Source organism: Pistacia vera, unplaced genomic scaffold (genome assembly GCF_008641045.1).
Source record: "Pistacia vera cultivar Batoury unplaced genomic scaffold, PisVer_v2 Contig1184, whole genome shotgun sequence".
NCBI classification, from domain to species: domain Eukaryota; kingdom Viridiplantae; phylum Streptophyta; class Magnoliopsida; order Sapindales; family Anacardiaceae; genus Pistacia; species Pistacia vera.
In genome coordinates, this window is record NW_022195231.1 from 1 (window position 1) to 19,316 (window position 19,316).

The following is a 19,316-nucleotide window of genomic DNA, read 5'->3' on the forward strand; positions in this document are numbered from 1 at the left end:
ATATATATATGTGTGTGTGTCACCAAATACATACATACATACATATGCCAGGTTTGCAACTTCAACTTACTTTCGAAAGAATAAAAATGCAAGTTTTATGTGAAGGGATCTACTGAACCTAAGTGGAAGGTATATATTTTTATAATGCTAATTTGTTGACGTCAACCATCAGCTAACATTCAAGTTTCATATGAGGTGGCTTATTAAACCTAAGTGTAAGATACATTTTTTATTGTACTAATTAGTTGACATCAATCATCAGCCAATCATTGCTAAAGTGTACAAAAATTAGTACCTCGGAGGGTAATAATTCATGCATTTTTTAATTATTATTATTTAAACCTAGCGGAAACAAGAATTGTATTGGAAAGAAATTTAAAATATATAGCATTAATTTTAAATCAGTCTTACCTTAAACCAATGTAACTCACGTTGCATCTGCAAAGCTGCACCAGGAACAAGGTTTAGTTGATTTAAACCTTGTTCCTGGTGCCAATCTTCCAGCTAGGTGCAAGATGTTGTTTTCTTTATCATCATGAGACATCAACAACAAATTTTTGTGATCACTTATTCGAAATATGAGGTTAAATACTTCCTCTTGACGATTCATGACTGCCAACTGGAATACATTTTGTTTCTCATCATTTGTAAACCAGATTGCATCAGGAAATGACTTTATAATCTCTTCCACAACTTCACAAATCCCCAATTCTGCTGCTAAAAGGAGCGGTGGTTCCAAAATTGAGGAAGCTTGTTCATGGTCTAGATTCTTTGTAATTTCCTCACACAAGTGTTTGACAAGTTTAAGTGCTTTGTCATGCTTCAACTTTTTCTCTCTTACTTCCCTTAAATGACTCCGAACTGCAAATTAAACTGGCTACGTAACTAAGTAAAAATATTGAAAAGTAAAAGAAAACATCCTAGAGTTTCTTACCTAAAAAGAATTATGAAGTATTTGGTCTGACGTATGGCAAAATAATTAACTGATTATTGAAACGAACGTCAATTAAATGCGTTACATAATAAACTGCTTGTGACTATTTCTAAAACTAAGAATTTAAAGTGGGATTTGGTTAAGCCAAAAGAACGATGGTTGCCTCAAGGTTTTTTGCAACCTTTAGTCAAACTAACATTTTAAACCCAAGATCGATGTTGTATAGTTATAGATAAATTCGTATGTACCATTATATGTAGCAAACCTAGTATCCCTCTTGTACATAACTACAAATGTACCATTCTTATATCTATTTACATGTACTATATTATATTAATAATATAGTACTTGAAGAATAGGGCTTATTAATAGTTTACAATTAAACTCTAAAATTGAGTTTATGTGAAAACATCTTAAATGTCTTCTTTCGTATAATACAACTCAAAGAATAGAGCTTATTAATACATGATGCGGGAAGAGCAATTTTTTATTAAGTAAAATGCAGAAATAGAGAAATAATAATAACAATAACAAGGATCTTCATGAGATGGATGATTGAAGATTAGTAATTATCTGAGAAGCTTATACTCACGCTTAAAAAGGTTAAGGTATTGCCAAAACTTTAGCTTTTTTCGTCTTCCACTGGCAAGCCTTTTTCGTCTTCCACTAGCAAATGCAGATTGCTTTCCTGCTATTGCTCTCAAAAGAGACTCACCAGAAGACAACTTCTTTGTAGCTAAACGACCTTCATATTTCTCAAGCAGTTCTAGTGTCAAGTCTGAGACATAAGGATGCACATGAATTTATGGTTAATTTAAAATTTCAAAATGAAAAAATTGGTTGAAACTATAAGTTATTGAAGTAAAATAATGAAAACTGCACTACCAAAATTTTTAATTGGCCATGCGTTGGATGCATAAAAAAGTACATGTTTTGATATATACTTAGTGGCTCTAAATGTTAATGTTGAAATGCTTTTAAATCCGAATTCTGTTCATTACCACTAGTTTTTTTATGTACAATTATTTTTTAACTCAAATTTTGTTTTTTAACGATTACTCGCCATAAAAAAAAAAAAATTTAAACCAGGACTGATAAATGTGGACATTCCCGAATAAACGTGACCTGAATTTTAAGAAAAAAAGTGACCATCCATGTACCATGTTAGTGAAGGACTATATAGTACATGAAAGTCAGATTTAATTATCTCATTAATATCTGCTCGTTTAGTAGTACTAGTACTAGTGGTAAGAGAAAGAGATAACTCACCATAAAATCCAGCAGTTATAAGCGAATTTATGAAAGAAACACCAGAACTATATTGAATCTTTGTTCCGGTAACAAAGGCCAAATATTTACCACTGAATTGCAATAAATATGTAATCATCTTCTTTTGGCCATGTCGAGCTGCCTCAATCAAAGGCATCCGTCCAGAAAAATTTAACTCGTCAACTAAACTTAGATTTTTTTCATCTTTCTTCAATATCATTTCTGCTGCTTCTTGGTTGCCAACAATTGCAGCAACGGAAAGGACTGTGTTGCCGTCGTTATTTTTCACTGTCACTTGATCTGCTGACATTTTATTCACAAGATATTTGACAATATGATTCCCCCTGCCTGTTCCAACAGCTACATGAAGAGCTGTGTCGAGTTTCATCGTGATCCTGGCTTCCAACGCATGATCATCCTCATCACAGCGTTGTCGTACAATTTCCAAGTTGCCTTCCAGTATAGCTTTATATAATGGCAGGTAATTCTGGCAATCCTCTGAAAGAAAAACAGAAGGCAAAATTGCCAAATCTTGTTTATTTTTTTGTTTGTTGGACTAGTTATTTACTTGCTGAATTTTATTTTAATTTTCTACATACTACTTACCCTTATTCTGTGGGGATAGGGCGATGCGCTGCAGTGAAGGAGCGACAGGCCGCGGTGAAGAAGGGACACTAAGCTGAACTGAAGAAGAGGGAACAGGCAGAGGCTGAGATGAAGAGGGGGCGCTAGGTTGCGATGGAGAATTGACAACTGGCCGAGGCTGAGTTGAAGTAGGAGTGCTAGGCTGCAATAAAGAAGATGCAGTAGTTTGAGTCGGGGCTCTGGCCTGTGTTGAAGAAGCGGCGTGCTGCTGGGGTTATGAAGGTGCGCTGGGCTGCGATGAAGAAGGGGCAGCAGGTACAGGCTGAGATGAAGGAGTAACAGGCTGAGACGAAGAAGGGGAACTAGGCATAGATGAAGAAGGGGCGATAGTCGTCTGCGACGAAGAAGGGGAATTAGGCTGTGATGAAGAAGAGGCCATATATCCTTGAGTACTCCTCTTGAGAATGCAACGCAATGTGTGAATTATGTAGGGAGGACTGAGTATTTAGTGGTTTATTATATTGCAATCGTGGATTTTTATGTTTCTTTTCCCATATCGAAATTTCTCCGACGCCCATTTTTCCGCATGAGATACATATTTATATATTTCATAAAAATAAAAATAAAAATTACCAGCAAGAATCTTGTTACATGTGCATTTAGATTGTCCTCTCTGGAGTGATGAGTTTTTCTTATAAACGAATTATTCTCACTCCTTTTAACGTCATACTCTCTCTTAAAATTCGAACTTAAATTTCTAGTGGAAGAAGCTCATAAAAGAGAGAAATGTTGCGAACTCTTGTTGTAAAGCGTCAAAGTAAAAAATTAGAATGCAATATTGTTGTACTTGTTAAAAGACTTTTAAGTGTAAATTTGTGAAAAATTAGAATGTAATCTTGACTGATTGTTGAGACGGTAATTTAGGACCACAAAGCGTTTGGTCTCCATCAACTTACAAATAATGCTCTAAAGGTTAATGTCAAAATGATTAAAATTGTTGGAATTGGTGAATAAAATTTACAAACCAATTCCACCTGGAAACTTGGATGGACTTGCTTAGATAGTGCCAACTAGATAATTTGAGGATGACAATTGAGAAAATTTACATAAAAGCTACAAGGACAATTTGACCAATCACCTAAATTTATTTTAGGTGTAATGATATATTCATAGACTCTCTAATTTAGGCATTCACCAAAGAATGTTGTGATCAACTAACAAATTATATGTAATACGAGAATTTTGCACTCATTATAATTTAACCATAGCCTAAACTACTAGAAATAACATTATAATTTCTAAATACACTCATACTTTATTTTATATTTTGTTTTAATTTTTTAAACATTGAATCTTGTATAAACCCTAATCCTAAATTTTCATATACGAATTTGATTGCTAATAAGATTAGTTACATCATCTCCAAGAAGATAAGATTAAAAAAATCTGAGATGAATATTATAACATTAGATTGTTTTGGACATATACCTCGTTTGATACTGATTTTTATTAATTAAAGGGGTAATTACATAGCCTCCGAGAGGTTAATTAGCTTAAACAAATGCAAATGGTTGATGTTGTATGTGATTTTTTCACCACGCTCGGGCTACCACGAGGATATAGTTCTGCCCAAGATCAGTCCGACTCCACTGATTGTTCAACCCAATCAATTAAAACATGATCCCTTAATTGACAACGTCACCATATATATATGTATATGTTTGTTCTATTTTATGAATGATGCGTAGTAAAGATTCTTTCAAGGAAAATTGACCGGTAAAACGTCACCATATATATATATATATATATATATAAAGTGATGTTTGCATCTTGCCAATTAAAACGTGACTCTCTTAATTGGCAACGTCACCATATATATAAACAATAATATTATACTTACAAATAAATCTTACAAAGATTTCTATACAAAGTAAGGTGGGAAAAAATGAATAGAAAAGTGAAACTCATTAAATTCACTTTTCCATTCATTTTTTGGTACATCACTTTGTATAAAGATTTTTGTAAATTTTTTTTGTAAGTGTAGTATTATTCATATATAAATAATATTTTATAATACATAAAAGATAAGTATATCCACAACTTGTCATTCAACTCATGACTACACATCATTTATAATATATTAGGACATATGTGTGTGCTCCCTAGGTTGGTAAAATGTCACTCTCTTAATTGGCAAGATGTATTAAGTATTCAAAAACCATATATCATAATTTTCATTTTCAATTTGACCAATCACATAAATTTATTTTAGGTGTAATGATATATTCATAAACTCTCTAATTTAGGCATTCACCAAAGAATGCTGCGATCAACTAAAAAATTATACGTAATATGAGAATTTTGCACTTATTATAATTTAATCTTAACCTAAACTACTAGAAATAACATTATAATTTCTAGATACACTCATACTTTATTTTATATTTTTGTTTTAATTTTTTAAACATTGAATCTTGTATAAACCTTAATCCTAAATTTTCATATACGAATTTGATTACTAATGAGATTATTTACATCATCTCCAAGAAGATAAGATTAAAAAGATCTGAATTTAATATTATAACATACGATTGTTTTGGACATATATCGTGCTTGATGCTGATTTTTATTAATTAAAGGGGTAATCACATAGCCTCCGAGAGGTTAATTAGCTTAAACAAATGCAAATGGTTGATGTTATATGTAATTTTTCCAGCAAGCTTTGGCTACCACGAGTATATAGCTCTACCCAGGATCAGTACAACTCCACCGATTGTTTGACCCAGCATAAGCTCGTTAACTTATAGCTCAACTCAGCACAAGCTGATCGCGAACAAACCGGATGATCATTTAATCAATTCCTAGATAACTTCAGATCCCATATATTACGGGATTGACTAGATCAACAACAATTTCTACGCAATCACAACGCTCAATCGCAAGAATATCAGAATTTCAGTTCAGATCAATTGTAATCTCTTTATTTTCGCTGTTTCCTTTGTACAAACCTTGTGTTTAAACCCCCTCAAATGACGAAAAAGGGGCTACGGTTTTTACATAGAATTTTCATTGTTAGCTCTCACAACAAATACAAAACACAGTTGATGTAGGCTCAAGAGTTTATCTCACCAAACCACTTTAAAATTTTCCATTGTCATTTACTTTATTACATTCAATATTTGTCTATCGTTGGTTATTCATAATCACGCGTACATCTATTCTGATCCCACCAAGGTCGATCGAAATTCTTTGGTTAGTGTAGATTTCTGTATCAATAATTTTAAATATGAGGATTATTTTACATAATTTTGATTAATTAAAAGGGTAATTGCATTATTTGCAAGAGGTGAATTTAAATAAATACAGATGGTTTAAATTAAAAATTATTATATATGGTTTCGGAAGGTGTACGCCAGCTGGTGATGTATGAATTTGAATAATTAAACGGTTCCTAGAGGTTAACTTAATATAATTCTTTTACTTTGTCAAAAGTAGAGGTACTGTTATGTGTCCATTACATGTAAAATAAATTTAGATGACCCCAAATAGGTCAATTATATTTGTACTATTGTATGTTTCTTTCCCTCATAAGTGGTTATAACTATAAGGCTTCATTTGGTACACAATTTTTCAGTATTTTATTCCCTATTCTACCTAAAATATACATTTATTCTCTTATTCTCAAAATATTATTCTATATTATTCAATTTTTTTAAACCTCCTAAATTTGTTAATTTAACTAAACACCCCCAAAAATTTTAGAAATTGACAAAAACACTCCAACAACCCACATTTGCCAGATTCCGACCACCACCGTCGGAAGCTTATCAGAATATGGTATAATGACATACTACTAGTTGAATCTGCATTGTCGTCAATGACGACCAAGAGATGGCTGAGAGATGGCTGTCGTTGACGACCAAATGCGGCCAGATTTGACCATCAATGGCCAGATCTAGCCTTAAATCTGACCTTTTTCGACCAAATCCAAAGTAGATCTAGCCAAAAAAGCCCATATCAGTGCACGACAGGCCATATCCAGCTGATCATGTGCTGATACGACGACTCCGACCACCCTCCGGCGATGGTGGTTGGCTGTCCATATTTAATGGGTGGGTTGTAGGTGTTTTTGTCAATTTTTAATATTTTATTATACGGGTATTTAGTAAATAAAAAAACGTAAGGGATATTTTTATTAATTTTCAATTTTTACATCGTAATACCCATCTAATTTTACTTTTTTCAAAATATTAACCTAAAAAATATTAGAATAATGAACCAAACACACCCTAAGTGTTTCCAAGTTTTCTCTCAAGGAGTAGAGAGGACCTGTTGAAAATGAAAATTATGATATATGGTTTTTGAATACTTAATACATCTTGCTAATTAAAACATGATCTCTTAATTGACAACGTCACCGTATATATGTATATATTTGTTATTTTATGAATAATGTGCAGTAAAGATTCTTTCAAGTAAAATTGACTGGTAAAACGTCACCATATATATATATATATGGTGACGTTGCCAATTAAGAGATTCATGTTTTAGTTGGCAACATCACTCTCTTAATTGGCAACATCACTCTCTCTCTCTCTGTATATATATAAAGTGATGTTTTGCATCTTGCCAATTAAAACAGGGCTCTCTTAATTGGCAACGTTATATATATAAATAATATTTTATAATACATAAAAGATAAGTATATCCACAACTTATTGTCATTCAACTTATGACTACGCATCACTTATAATATATTGGGACATATGTGTGTGCTCCCTAGATTGGTAAAACGTCACTCTCTTAATTGGCAAGATGTATTAAGTATTCAAAAACCATATATCATAATTTTCATTTTCAACAGTTCCTCTCTACTCCTTTGAGAGAAAACTTGAAAACACTTATATTTATAACCACTTCTCGGAGAAAGAAACATACAATAGTACAAACATAACTGGCCCATTTGGGTCACCTAAATTTATTTTACATGTAATGAACACACAACAGTACCTCTACTTTTGACAAAGTAAAATAATTATTTTAAGTTAACCTCTAGGAGCCGTTTAATTATTCAGGGGGCATTTGGTTTAGGAAATATTAGATTACTAGAAAGTTAGATTAAAATTATTGGGAATATTCGAGGCTGCAATTATTCAGGGGGCGGCAGGTGGGTGGGGGTCGTGGCTTGGGTGGACTGAAATTTGTTTTGAATTAAAGGGTAATTTTGTCTAAAAAGTTAATTAATTATGATGAAATAGTAAAAGTCATATTCATGTAAATAAATTTAAAAATAATAGCATTATTGTCCTAAAATTTTATTAATAAAGGATAGAATTATAAAAAAAAAAAAAAAATTACCCTGACAATCTTAGAATACCTAAGAAAATAGAGCTAATTAGATTATCTCTAATATTACCAACGATAACTACTATTGATATTTAAAGATTATCGAAATCTTATATTACTTAAGAATCAAGTATGGTAATCAAGTAATATAAGATGATAACTCTAGTAATCTTACATTAATCCTAAATAAACACCCCCTCAAAGTCATACATCACCAGCTGGCGTGCACATTCTGAAACCATATATAATAATTTTTAATTTAAACCATTTGTATTTATTTAAGTTCACCTCTTGCAGATACCAAAATTACGCCTTTAATTAATCAAAAATATGTACAATAATTCTCATATTTAAAACCATTTGCATTTGTTTAAGCTAATTAACCTCTCGGAGACTCTGTAATTACCCATTTAATTAACCAAAATCGGTATCAAGCGAGGTGTATGTCCAAAACAATCGTATGTTATAGTATTCATTTCAGATTTTTTTAATCTTATCTTCAAAACAATCGTATGTTATAATATTCATTTCAGATTTTTTTAATCTTATCTTCTTGGAGACGACCTAACTAGCCTTATTGTAAGATAGTGACAAGAATAGCAATCTGTAGATTCGTTAAAATTGCTGGGCATATTTGTATGAAGTGCACGGTTCAAGACCTAAACCGAAGTTGGTATAGATTATATTTTATATCACATATAGATGTTTATGAAAAGTCAGTTAACTCAATATAGACCAAAACACCGCACCTTTTCTTTCCTTCTTCATAAAAACATGGCAGAATCATTTCCGCTGAGCATTGCAACTAATATTTTGACGAGAATGGTCTTTCTGAATTTCCAAAAAGCAAGCTTGTCGTGGGACCTTCCAGAAGAGACAAAAAAGCTCCAAAACACCCTGTCCAAAATCAAAGCCGACCTCTTCAATGTCCAGGAACAACAGGCTCAGATCATTGAGCTGCGGAGCGAGCTTGCAACGCTTTCAGATCTGTTGTATGATGTTGAGGATATGGTGGATGAATTGGAGTCTGAAGTGGCGAACTCATCGAGAAACACGGTATACAAATTTCTTTCGAGCATTAAATTTTCTAAAAAAATCAAAGAGATCAGGAAAAGGTTAGAAGAAACGACGGCTGTTATCAAGTCCAAGTATGATCAGAATAAGGGTGAGTTTAGACGTGTTTACTCAGGGGACTTGGTGATGAACTACACCTTTGTCAATCCTTCCGAAGTTTTTGGGAGAGACGTTGCTAAGGAAAATATTATCGACATTTTGATGAAACCAAACGAGGAAGATCATAAAAAGGTCTCTATAATTTCTATAGTCGGAATGGGAGGTACTGGAAAAACTACTCTAGCCAAACTGGTGTATAATGAAAAAATGATAGATGAACACTTTGATCTAAAAATGTGGGTACATGTACCGGAGGATTTTGATATAATTACATTGATGAAAGAAACTTATTCTTCTGCAACTGGTGAAAGTCAAGTTGAATTTGCAGTCGATAAGTTAGAAGACCTCTTGCTACGAGCATTGGTTGGTAAGAAATTTTTTCTGGTCTTGGATGACGTGTGGAATGAAAACTATGGTAAATGGGAAATATTCAAACATATATTGACGCTGGAAGCCCGTAATGGGAGTAAAATGTTAGTTACTACGCGTAGTAACCGAGTTGCAAAAATGATGGGCACCGTTTCTAGTTATGTTTTAGAAGGCCTTTCTGAGGAGGAATCGATGAAATTGTTTGCAAAATGGGCGTCTCAAGAGGGAGAATTCGAAAGACATGAAGACCTTTGTAACTTTGGGAGAGAAATTGCGAGAAAATGTAGTGGAATTCCTTTAGCAGTGACAACTTTAGGAACCCTACTTTATGGAAACAAAGATACACTTGATTGGTTGGCAATTAGAGACAGTGATATGTGGGAACTAAAACAAGAGGAAGATGGCATCATACCAGCATTGAAATTGAGTTATGCTCATTTACCATCTCATTTGCGACGATGTTTGGCATATTGCTCTCTGTTTCCTAAGGATTATTGTTTTAACAGTAATTATTTGATCCATTATTGGATGGCTCATGGTTTTCTTGCAACTAATAATGAAGATGAGGAGTTGGAAGATGTTGGATTGCGATATTTGAAGGAATTAATTTCGAAGTGTTTCTTTCAAGATGTTGAAGATCATGGTTATTTTTTCACATTTAAAATGCATGATCTTATACATGATCTTGTTGTGAAAATGGCACAAAAAGACTGCAAAACGGTAGATCTCAGAATCCGCCCTACTCAGATAAGTGCTCGCCATTTGTCAATTCTTGGCTTTGAAAATTATAACGGAGAAGTTCCATTTATTTTGAGCAAATTGCTGACCATCATCATGCAAAGTCTCAAAACTGAGCGTGTTACGGAGTCCTTCATAAATACATGGACAACCAAGTATAAGTACCTCAGGTTATTATGCTTAAGTGGTTTACAAGTTAAAGGGTTGCCGAACTCTGTCGGTGCATTGAAACATTTGAGATATCTTGACTTATCTCGGAATTCAATCTTAAAGGAACTCCCGAATTCTATTTGTAAACTTCAAAGTTTACAGACCTTAAGACTTGAACGTTGTTCAAATCTTCAACTGTTACCTAATAATCTGCCAAACCTGATCAGCCTCAGATATTTGGATTTGACTACAATACAGAAGCGTCTACCACGAAATGGAATTGAATGTTTGACTTCTCTCCGATCTCTGCTGATACTTAATTGCGACAATCTAGAAAGTTTGCCACGCAATATAGCACGGTTAACCAAATTGAAGAAAATGGTGATTTGCAGTTGTCCAAAGCTTAATCTGGAGAGGAATTTTCCTGAAGATGCTGACAGTACTTTACAGTACATACGGATTGAAGCATGTACCAATCTCACAGCACTACCAGCCTCGCTTTCAAATCTCACATCACTTCAAGAACTTGAGATTTTAAGTTGCCCAGGATTGTCATCTTTGCCAGACAGGATGCAGAACCTCACCAACCTTAAAAAATTGAAGATACAGAAGTGTCCTGAGCTGAGTGAAAGCTGCAGACAGAACTGGTCGAATATTTCTCATGTCCCAGAGATTCATCTTGATCCTGCAGTTGCTTCAGAATCGGGAAATATAAAAGGATCAGGTATGTTATGTTAAAATCACTCTCCCGATTTTTATTGTCATAAGCCAGTAAATTGTTTAAATGCTCTAGTTCGGTCGGTATTTGATTATCGCAGTGAGTGAGAAGAAATTAATTAGTTATTTCTATTGATATTAGTGATAAGAGATTACAACTCTATGATTTTGATTTAGGTAAGTACTTGGTAAATCTGCGAAACAACGGCGAAGATGAATCTCTCTTAAATATAGTTAAATAGTTTCTTTTAAAGAAAAAAAAAATGTAATAATGTGAGCCAACCCACCAAATGACTGGAATTATTTATTGCAGAACCTTCTTTTTTGTGTTTATTATATCCTTTTTATTTTAGTAGTGTAAATATCTTTCTGACTTATTGTACGATTTGTGTTGTTCAGTTGTTAAAGCTGTCTCAGAGATTGTATCATATGCCTCCAGCAAGTGAAAGAGGTTTGAATTCCATTTCCTACTGATTGTGATGCTTTTTATCTGTGTTCTTGAATTGCTATTCCCCTGTATTTATCATTGTCCAGAATATATGCGTTTGAATATTACTTTCATACAACCGGAAGGGGGGTTTGATTCCAAAAATATTTTATTACCAAAAAGATATAATAATAATATATTATTATTATTATATAGGGCATTTTTGGTTCAAATAATTAATTAATGAGATTAAAGAAATCATTCAACAAGTTGAGTTAATTATTATTTGACATCAAAAGAAGGGCTTGTGTCTATAATTTTTACTAAGGGTCAAATTAGAAAAAAATTTAGGATTACTAGGGTAAACTTAAAATACCCTCTGAGTCGGTAATCACATATCATCTATCATATTACTTGAGTAATAAAAGATTACATGAATCTTATATTACTTGCTGAATCAAACAAAATAATGACCGAATTAAAATATAAGATTATCAAGAGTAACCTTCTTAGGGCCCTAACCGTAAGCAACCCAAAGGGAAATGTGTTATTTCCCTGTTTTATAACTTGATTGATACAAATAATTTGGATCATTTCCGAGGTTTTAACCAAATAAATTAGCTCTCGCTTGGTTAAAAAATATAGCATATGGGTTAATAACTATTTGGACAGCCTTCCTTTATAAGGAGGTTTTAAAGGTGAATTATAAAGTTTGTGGTTGTTAATTGGGTAAAACTCACCCTTATTGTGCAAAATCTATACGTGTGAATCTTACTTTCACACAACCTTAAGGGGAAATGTGTTATTTCCTTATTTTCTAGCTTGATTGATACGAATAATGTGGGTCATTTCTGAGGTTTTAACAAAATAAATGAGAACTCGTTTGGTTAAAAAATATAGCATGTGGGTTAATAACTATTTGGACGCCCTTCCCTTATAAGAAAGTTTCAAAGGTGAATTTTAAAGTTTGTGGTTGTTAAACGGGTAGAACTCAACCTTATTGTGCAAAATTTATGTGTGTGAGTGTTACTTTTATACAACCTTAAGGGGAAAGGTGTTATTTCTCTGTTTTATAGCTTGATTGATACGAAAAATGTGGATCATTTCCGAGGTTTTAACGAAATAAATGAGGTCTCATTCGGTAAAAAAAATATAGGAGAAAAAAATAACTATTTAGACACCCTTCCTTTATAAGGAGGCTTTAAAGGCGAATTTTAAAGTTTGTGGTTGTTAATAGGAGAAAATTCACCCTTAAAATTGACTTGAATTATTATCAACCCACATGGCAAGTGATTCCTTAATGATGTGGGACTTTAAGATCCTTACACCAACCTGAGCTAACCCCAACTATGAGCAAAAGGGATAAAGAGAGTGGTGAGGTGGCAGAGTTGAAAAATAGTTTGGGAGAGAAAGGAGCGAAATTGGAGGAATTAGAGAGAGAGGAATTGATGGGTCAAAGAGTGAGAAGAAAGTGAGGGAGTTGCAGAGAAAGATTGGGACTTTGGAAGTGAGGGAACCCATGCAACCCACCACATAACTGGAATCTCTTTTCTTTTTCTTTTTATTTATTTTTTTATTTTTAAATTTTTCCGGCCCCTAAACCCTGAAACAGAAAGAGTAGTTAAACTTTTTCTGTCTTTTTACTTATTGGGTAACTCGTACTTTTTTTTTTTGGCAGCATTATGGAGACTTTGTCAAAAGTCTTGAGCGAGTGCAAGAAGTTTCAATTCCGATTCCTGCTTATTGTGATGTTTTTTCTTTTTATTAATGTCACGGATTGTTATGTTGGGAGTATTTGTTATTTTCTGAAACTCATGGGTGTGTTAAATAATTTCATGAAACCTCAAGCGAAGATATACTTCTCCCTGTGTTATGACTGGATTCATGTTAATAATGTTTGTACTGGATAATGCTACTGTTTGTTTGGCTGTTTTTGTTCCCATTCAAAGACTATGAATATTCTCAAACTAAAATGTACCTCAAATGGTCTTTTTTTTTTTTTTTTTTTTTTTTTAAATTTATTTTTAAAACAAGGTCATAGAATAAATATGATATTGTTCATTACAAAGGGAGTGGCCTGCTTGCACCCAAAATTACCTCAACAAACAAACCAACTATGAAATGGAAGTATAAAACTAGTTGATCTGCAAAATTCATAACTTACAGTCAAGGCAGGGCAGCTTGTCGTAAAGATAACGCATTCTCATTTTGAAAGGTATAATCTACCTGACCAAATCTCATGAAAATTGAGAAAGATAAATGGCAAGTTTTATGTCCAGGATTTCCAAGCTTTCCGCATTTTGTTAGCAAGATATCTAGTAGCATTGATGCCACCAACGGCAAGTAGACTATACACTGCCTGTCTTGCACTTGAAACCATTACGGTTCGTCGCAGAACCTTCCGCATGCATTTAGCTGCCTCTTCTCTCGAACCAATTATAACTTCATTTATAGCTCGACCAGCAAAATGTTATGTCATGTAATCATTCAAGTATCCAGGATTAAGTATAGAAGGTCTAATGAAAAATTTTCGATCACATGTTCTCTTAAGGCAAATTGGATGCAGAATAAGTTTTAATTTGTACACTGCCTCAGAAAATAATATTTCCTATTAGTCTGTGCATACCAGCTGAAGTTCATACCATATTCATTTATGATTTAGAAGGCTAACCCAAAGATTCTTGAAGGATCTGCTAACATTTTAGAGTATCTGCGGATTGACTCATGTCCTAAGCTCACAGAGTTACCAGCATGGATTGGAAATCTCACAGCGCTTCAAAAACTTGAGATTGTAAGCTGCCAGGACTGTCATCTCTGCCAGATGGGATACTGAACCTCTTCAACCTTAGTGAATTGATGATACAAATGTCCCACCCTGAGTGAAAGCTTTTTCAAATGACAGACTGGAATAATGAATGATCAGGTATGTGTAAAAGTCTCTCTCATTACCTTCGATATAAGTCTGGTAAATTGTTTAAATACCCTTCAATACGGTAATTGCTTTGAGAGAATTAATTTATTTCTAACTTCATACTGCCTTCTATGCAAAATTTAAGTTAAAAATTTTCTTAGTCATAGGTTTTACTAATAGTACGTAACTTTACCACCAAGGATAAAATTAATTAAACCATAGCCGTATATTGGTATACACTACAACCATAGTATATTTTAATAATTTTTTGGATTCATGTTTTGTTGTGTGAGGTTCGATGTGTAACTTTGTGTTGTTCAACTGTTGCAGATTTCTTAGAGATTTGTCAAGTCGTCAACAAGCGAAAAAGGTTTCAATTCCGATTCCTGCTTTTTTTTAACTTGATTGATGTCAATCATGTTTCTACTGAATAATGTTTTGAATGTTTCCCAATAAGTTTGTTTCTATTGTTCATCCATTTGGTATTCCAGAATGCAGCTCTTTTTAGTTAGATTGCAACTCCTATCCGTGAATATAGCAAGCTGAATTTATTTCTTGGACATCTATTGGTTGGGCTCATTCGTTATTATTGAATGAAATAGGATTAAATTTTTGGTGCATTACAAAGAGACTAGCTTGTTTGATCCCAGAATTACCTCACCAATCAAAAACCAATTATGATTGAAACCATAAGACTTGATCTGCAAAATTTATAACTTACAGTTACAACTTGTGGTAAAGATTATCAAGAGACAAAACATCAGCTCACTCCTCATTTATCAGATCTCATATTGATTTTGAGAAAGAAAAATGGGAAAAATTATGTCCAAGACTTCAAGCTTTCTGCATTTTTTTAGCAAGATATCTAGTATCTTTGATACCACCTAGCAAGTAGACCAGAACTGCTTGTCTTGCACTTGAAATCAGTCTGCATGCATTAGCGGCCTCTTCTCTTGAACCAACTATACTTCATTTATACCTCGATCGGCAAAAGGTATATTACGTAATCATTCATTTATCCTCAGAAATAATTTTTCGTATAGTCTGTGCATACCAGCGAAAGTTCATACCATATTCATTTATATCTTCTTCTCTCCAAGCTTCATGCCCATTTGACTTCTAATTTCTGGTGGCCTAGTGACAGCAAGCCACAGCCTGATTCAAGCGACAGAAACATGTAAGAACTCAGCGCTTCAGAGCATAGATGACAAGAACAAAGCTGTTCAAACAACAGTTTCCTTAATAAAACAATTTTTAGAACTTTTTCATGAAAAAGAATTTACTTTCACCAGAACAATTATATTGTGTATAAACAACGGAACATTGAACCGACAATGGAGAAATCATAAATCCAAAAATTAAAAACCAAGTTAGATCCATAACAGAACCCTTCTCAAGAATTGATTATAAGTAACTAGTAAATAGAAGTTAGCCTAAATTTTACATAATAAGTCATATTTGGTATGAGGCCATATATAATCAAGTATTTGGGTACTAAAAGGTCGAATTTTACAAACCTGTGATATATTGCTTGGTGACTTCCAGATGATGTGACTCTCAAGAAGTCTTTGGCCAAATATTCTTGAAGAAATGGCTTACAAATTGAGCGGAAAAAATCAAACTGCCCTTGCACAATCTTCTTTACCTGAGGTAAATTTTATACATGAAAACCAGATTTTCTTAGACAAAAAAAAATGCTATTCTTTTCTGTATAGCTCTTATTATTAACGTAAATTTAATATATGATGGAGCAACAGAGGGGAGAAGAGGGACTCTGTAGCGAAAGTTGGTATTCTACACCCTCAACGAATTATTTGTATGACTTTTTAATGATCACCATTTATTATGCATACCTCCAATGAACGGCAATTTCTCACTCACAGATCACGACTATCTCCATAAAGACAAACATTTTTTTTTTTTTTTTGGTGGTTTAGTAAAACTTCAGTTTTAGCCACCACTCCAGAAAAATTCACAACATGAAAACGTCAACCATGAACTATGCACATTTGAAAGCCCCAAATCAATTTTCTCAATATTTTTATTTAGGTGTGATCAAGCTTTACCTTGTTTTTATTCTCTGCAACAAGCACACGCAAATCTCCCATATATGAAAGGCTACAGATTTTGGCAAAGAGATCTTCCTGCACAATCAAAGACCTAATCATAACTCCAGCAACTATAAAATGAATGAAAAGTGACATGGAAGAGCGGGGCAGCAGATAATGCAGCCCTCAAATTAACAGAGTTTGTATTTGCAGTATCCAGATTATCCACAAGTATGTGTACCTGCAAGAGCAACATTTGAACTCCCTGAGATTGGTATATGAGTAACATATTATACATGAGATGACAACCTCAATTTTTCCATCTCAGGTACTAATAAAGCAGTAAAAGCAGAGCAAAGAAAGTAGAAGGCAGCTATGAAAGACACCGTTCAGGAGAAGAGGAATTAAGGATAATCAGCTAAAAATAAAATATTCTCCTGCCATTGATGTGATCACACATCAAATGAAATCTAAGCAACCTATTGTTGATGCTTGATTTTGACACAAACGACTCGCACATGTGAAATGCTGAGCTGACGCAGAAGACATACGTGAATAAGGGGATAATGGATTGAATAAAGGATGAAGGACAATGTTTAATGTGGTTCGGATGCTTAAGCAAGTGAATCCTATGTCCACTGATATTATATTAATGTATAAGATCAAGTTACTTTTGGCGAGCTGATTTATAGTTTTTAGAAAGTACAAGAATACAAGAGAGCAATTCCAGAGTGAAATTAGCTAATCCCACAAAAGGGAGAGCAACCCTCTATTTATAGTGGGGTGAATTAAGGCAATGATTACTGAATCTGTAAAAAGGGGACAGATACCGTGAGAATCCTTCTTTGCGTCTCATTGCTCACCTGCTCGAGTGATTTCCTCGGTTTGTGCAGGGATTGGATAAGTGGACCATCTCCAACCTTTCGTCAATCTGGCGTGCACCCACTGCACTGATAGGAGCATGCCGCTCTCGTCAGTATACGACGTGGTTGCATCTGAATGGCTGTTAGACTTACCTAAGCTCTGATCGCTTACGCTGACAGGGCTCTGTGTCAACCCTATTTTTTCAGACATAGCACCTATGAACCACACTTGTTTGTCAATCTGTACATTTTTGTAACATTACAATTGGCAGCCAGGCAGCCTACAATATCTAATTCTAAGCTACTAACAATGATTGGTGGTTTATAATGACTAGTTGGCATGACGTCTAGCAGTTTAACCATGTAGATGTTATTGTAGTCCTGTTCCTACATAATCAGATAAAGATAAAACAAGCAGATTATTAAAATTAAAAAAATTGTTAATCCAGGGTTGAATCTGTTAGGTACTGAGCACTAAATAACTGAGGAAAGACAGGATTACTGTGGCACAGCAATTTTCACTCTGGGTTTAACACATTTACTTATGTCTAAAACCTTTTAAAGCTCTCAATTCGAAAACCAATAAAATAGACAAGATCTTCAGCCAGCTTGGAAGACATGTCGATTGCATAATACAGTTAAAAGAAGCAACATTGGAGAAAAAAAAGGAAAAATCAGGAAGGCACACCGGTTTCTGTAGACGACCACTCAAATAACATCTTTCCCAGTTCATTATGTCCTGTACGAATTCATGCATTCGAACATCCCCATATTTCAACATCTGCCCATAATTGATCCATACAAAAAAAATACAAGAAAACTTATTATCCATCATAGAACCGGAGGTGCATTTCATGCTTAAATACTGAACACTCAAGTTGTAATCTAAACCGAGAAACCCAACCAATCTTCAGTTTCAGCTAATTAGAATGAAATTTCAACAGCTCGCGTGCTGAAGCGAAGAGCTTACCTGGAGGCCGTGACCTGCGTGGCGGCACTACTAAGAGCAGCTCCGGGCTCCTATGGCTGCCACAAGAAATTTGCTTCGTCATTTCGTTAGCCTTTGGAAGTTTGATTGCGAGTTTTCTTCTTAATTTTTTTATCTGTGTTTGACGGAGGTTTTGTGAGTATCCATGGTAAGATGATTTTTGTGACGGTTTAAGGTTGGTTTGAAGGTGGTTTTTGCAGTGGATGGGAGGGATTTTGTGGTGATTTATGGTGATTATTGGTGGTTTACGGTGGTTTTCATAAAATATCCAATTTTACTACATTATGCATAAGTAATTTTATATAATACATAATTAAATAGTTTTCCCATAAATTCTCTTAAATTTATCTCCTGTATATCAATTTATAACTTCTTTTCCACATTTTACTTGTATTCTTGTTCTAACTGAATTAAACCACACATGGAATTAATTTAATTACATAACAATATTTTGGCAACTTCTGAAATTATAATTTTTTCTTCTTTTTTTTAAATCGGGGTATCTGGACCAGTTTACACGCATATCAACTAATCATCTGGGACCCTTGAACTACTAGTTAGGTAAAAGCTTTAGTGTCTATCCCTATTTAACAGTTGATGAGAGACTCAAACTCAGGATATCTTGAGTAATTCATCAAAAAATTTCTATCAAACTACTTGATGATCAAGTTTAATATTTCATACCCTATTCCCTATCCTATTCCCAAAATACATGTTTGTTTAATTATTTGAGAAATACTATTTTATTTTTTAATTACTTTTAGACCCTTTAAGTTTATTAATTTAATTAAACACCCG

General features: G+C 33.8%; 2 protein-coding genes and 1 pseudogene across 2 annotated transcripts; 1 reads left to right on the plus strand and 2 right to left on the minus strand.

Annotated features, from left to right (window-relative positions):
* Positions 1-411: 411 nt before the first annotated feature.
* Positions 412-3,227, minus strand: LOC116110866 (the record flags this gene model as incomplete). The annotated part of the gene is made up of 6 exons (XM_031397079.1): positions 3,108-3,227; positions 2,810-2,990; positions 2,204-2,701; positions 1,527-1,712; positions 593-861; positions 412-504 (listed from the first exon to the last, which is right to left on the minus strand). Coding segments are annotated over exons 1-6 (1,347 nt in total), but the record flags the coding sequence as incomplete, so codon positions are not given.
* A 5,681-nt stretch (positions 3,228-8,908) lies between these two features.
* Positions 8,909-11,727, plus strand: LOC116110883 (putative disease resistance protein RGA3). Its single transcript, XM_031397100.1, has 2 exons — positions 8,909-11,288; positions 11,681-11,727. Exons 1-2 carry the CDS (start codon positions 8,909-8,911, stop codon positions 11,725-11,727), a joined length of 2,427 nt encoding a protein of 808 aa, XP_031252960.1.
* Positions 11,728-13,977: 2,250 nt separating this feature from the next.
* Positions 13,978-18,323, minus strand: LOC116110859 (annotated as a pseudogene).
* Positions 18,324-19,316: the final 993 nt, after the last annotated feature.

Bases quoted from the DNA above. Each gene is read 5' to 3' on its own strand.
- LOC116110883 (XM_031397100.1), top strand. From the start codon at position 8,909: ATGGCAGAATCATTTCCGCTGAGCATTGCAACTAATATTTTGACGAGA. The intron at 11,289-11,680 runs GTATGTTATGTT...TGTGTTGTTCAG, and splicing joins GGGAAATATAAAAGGATCAG to TTGTTAAAGCTGTCTCAGAG.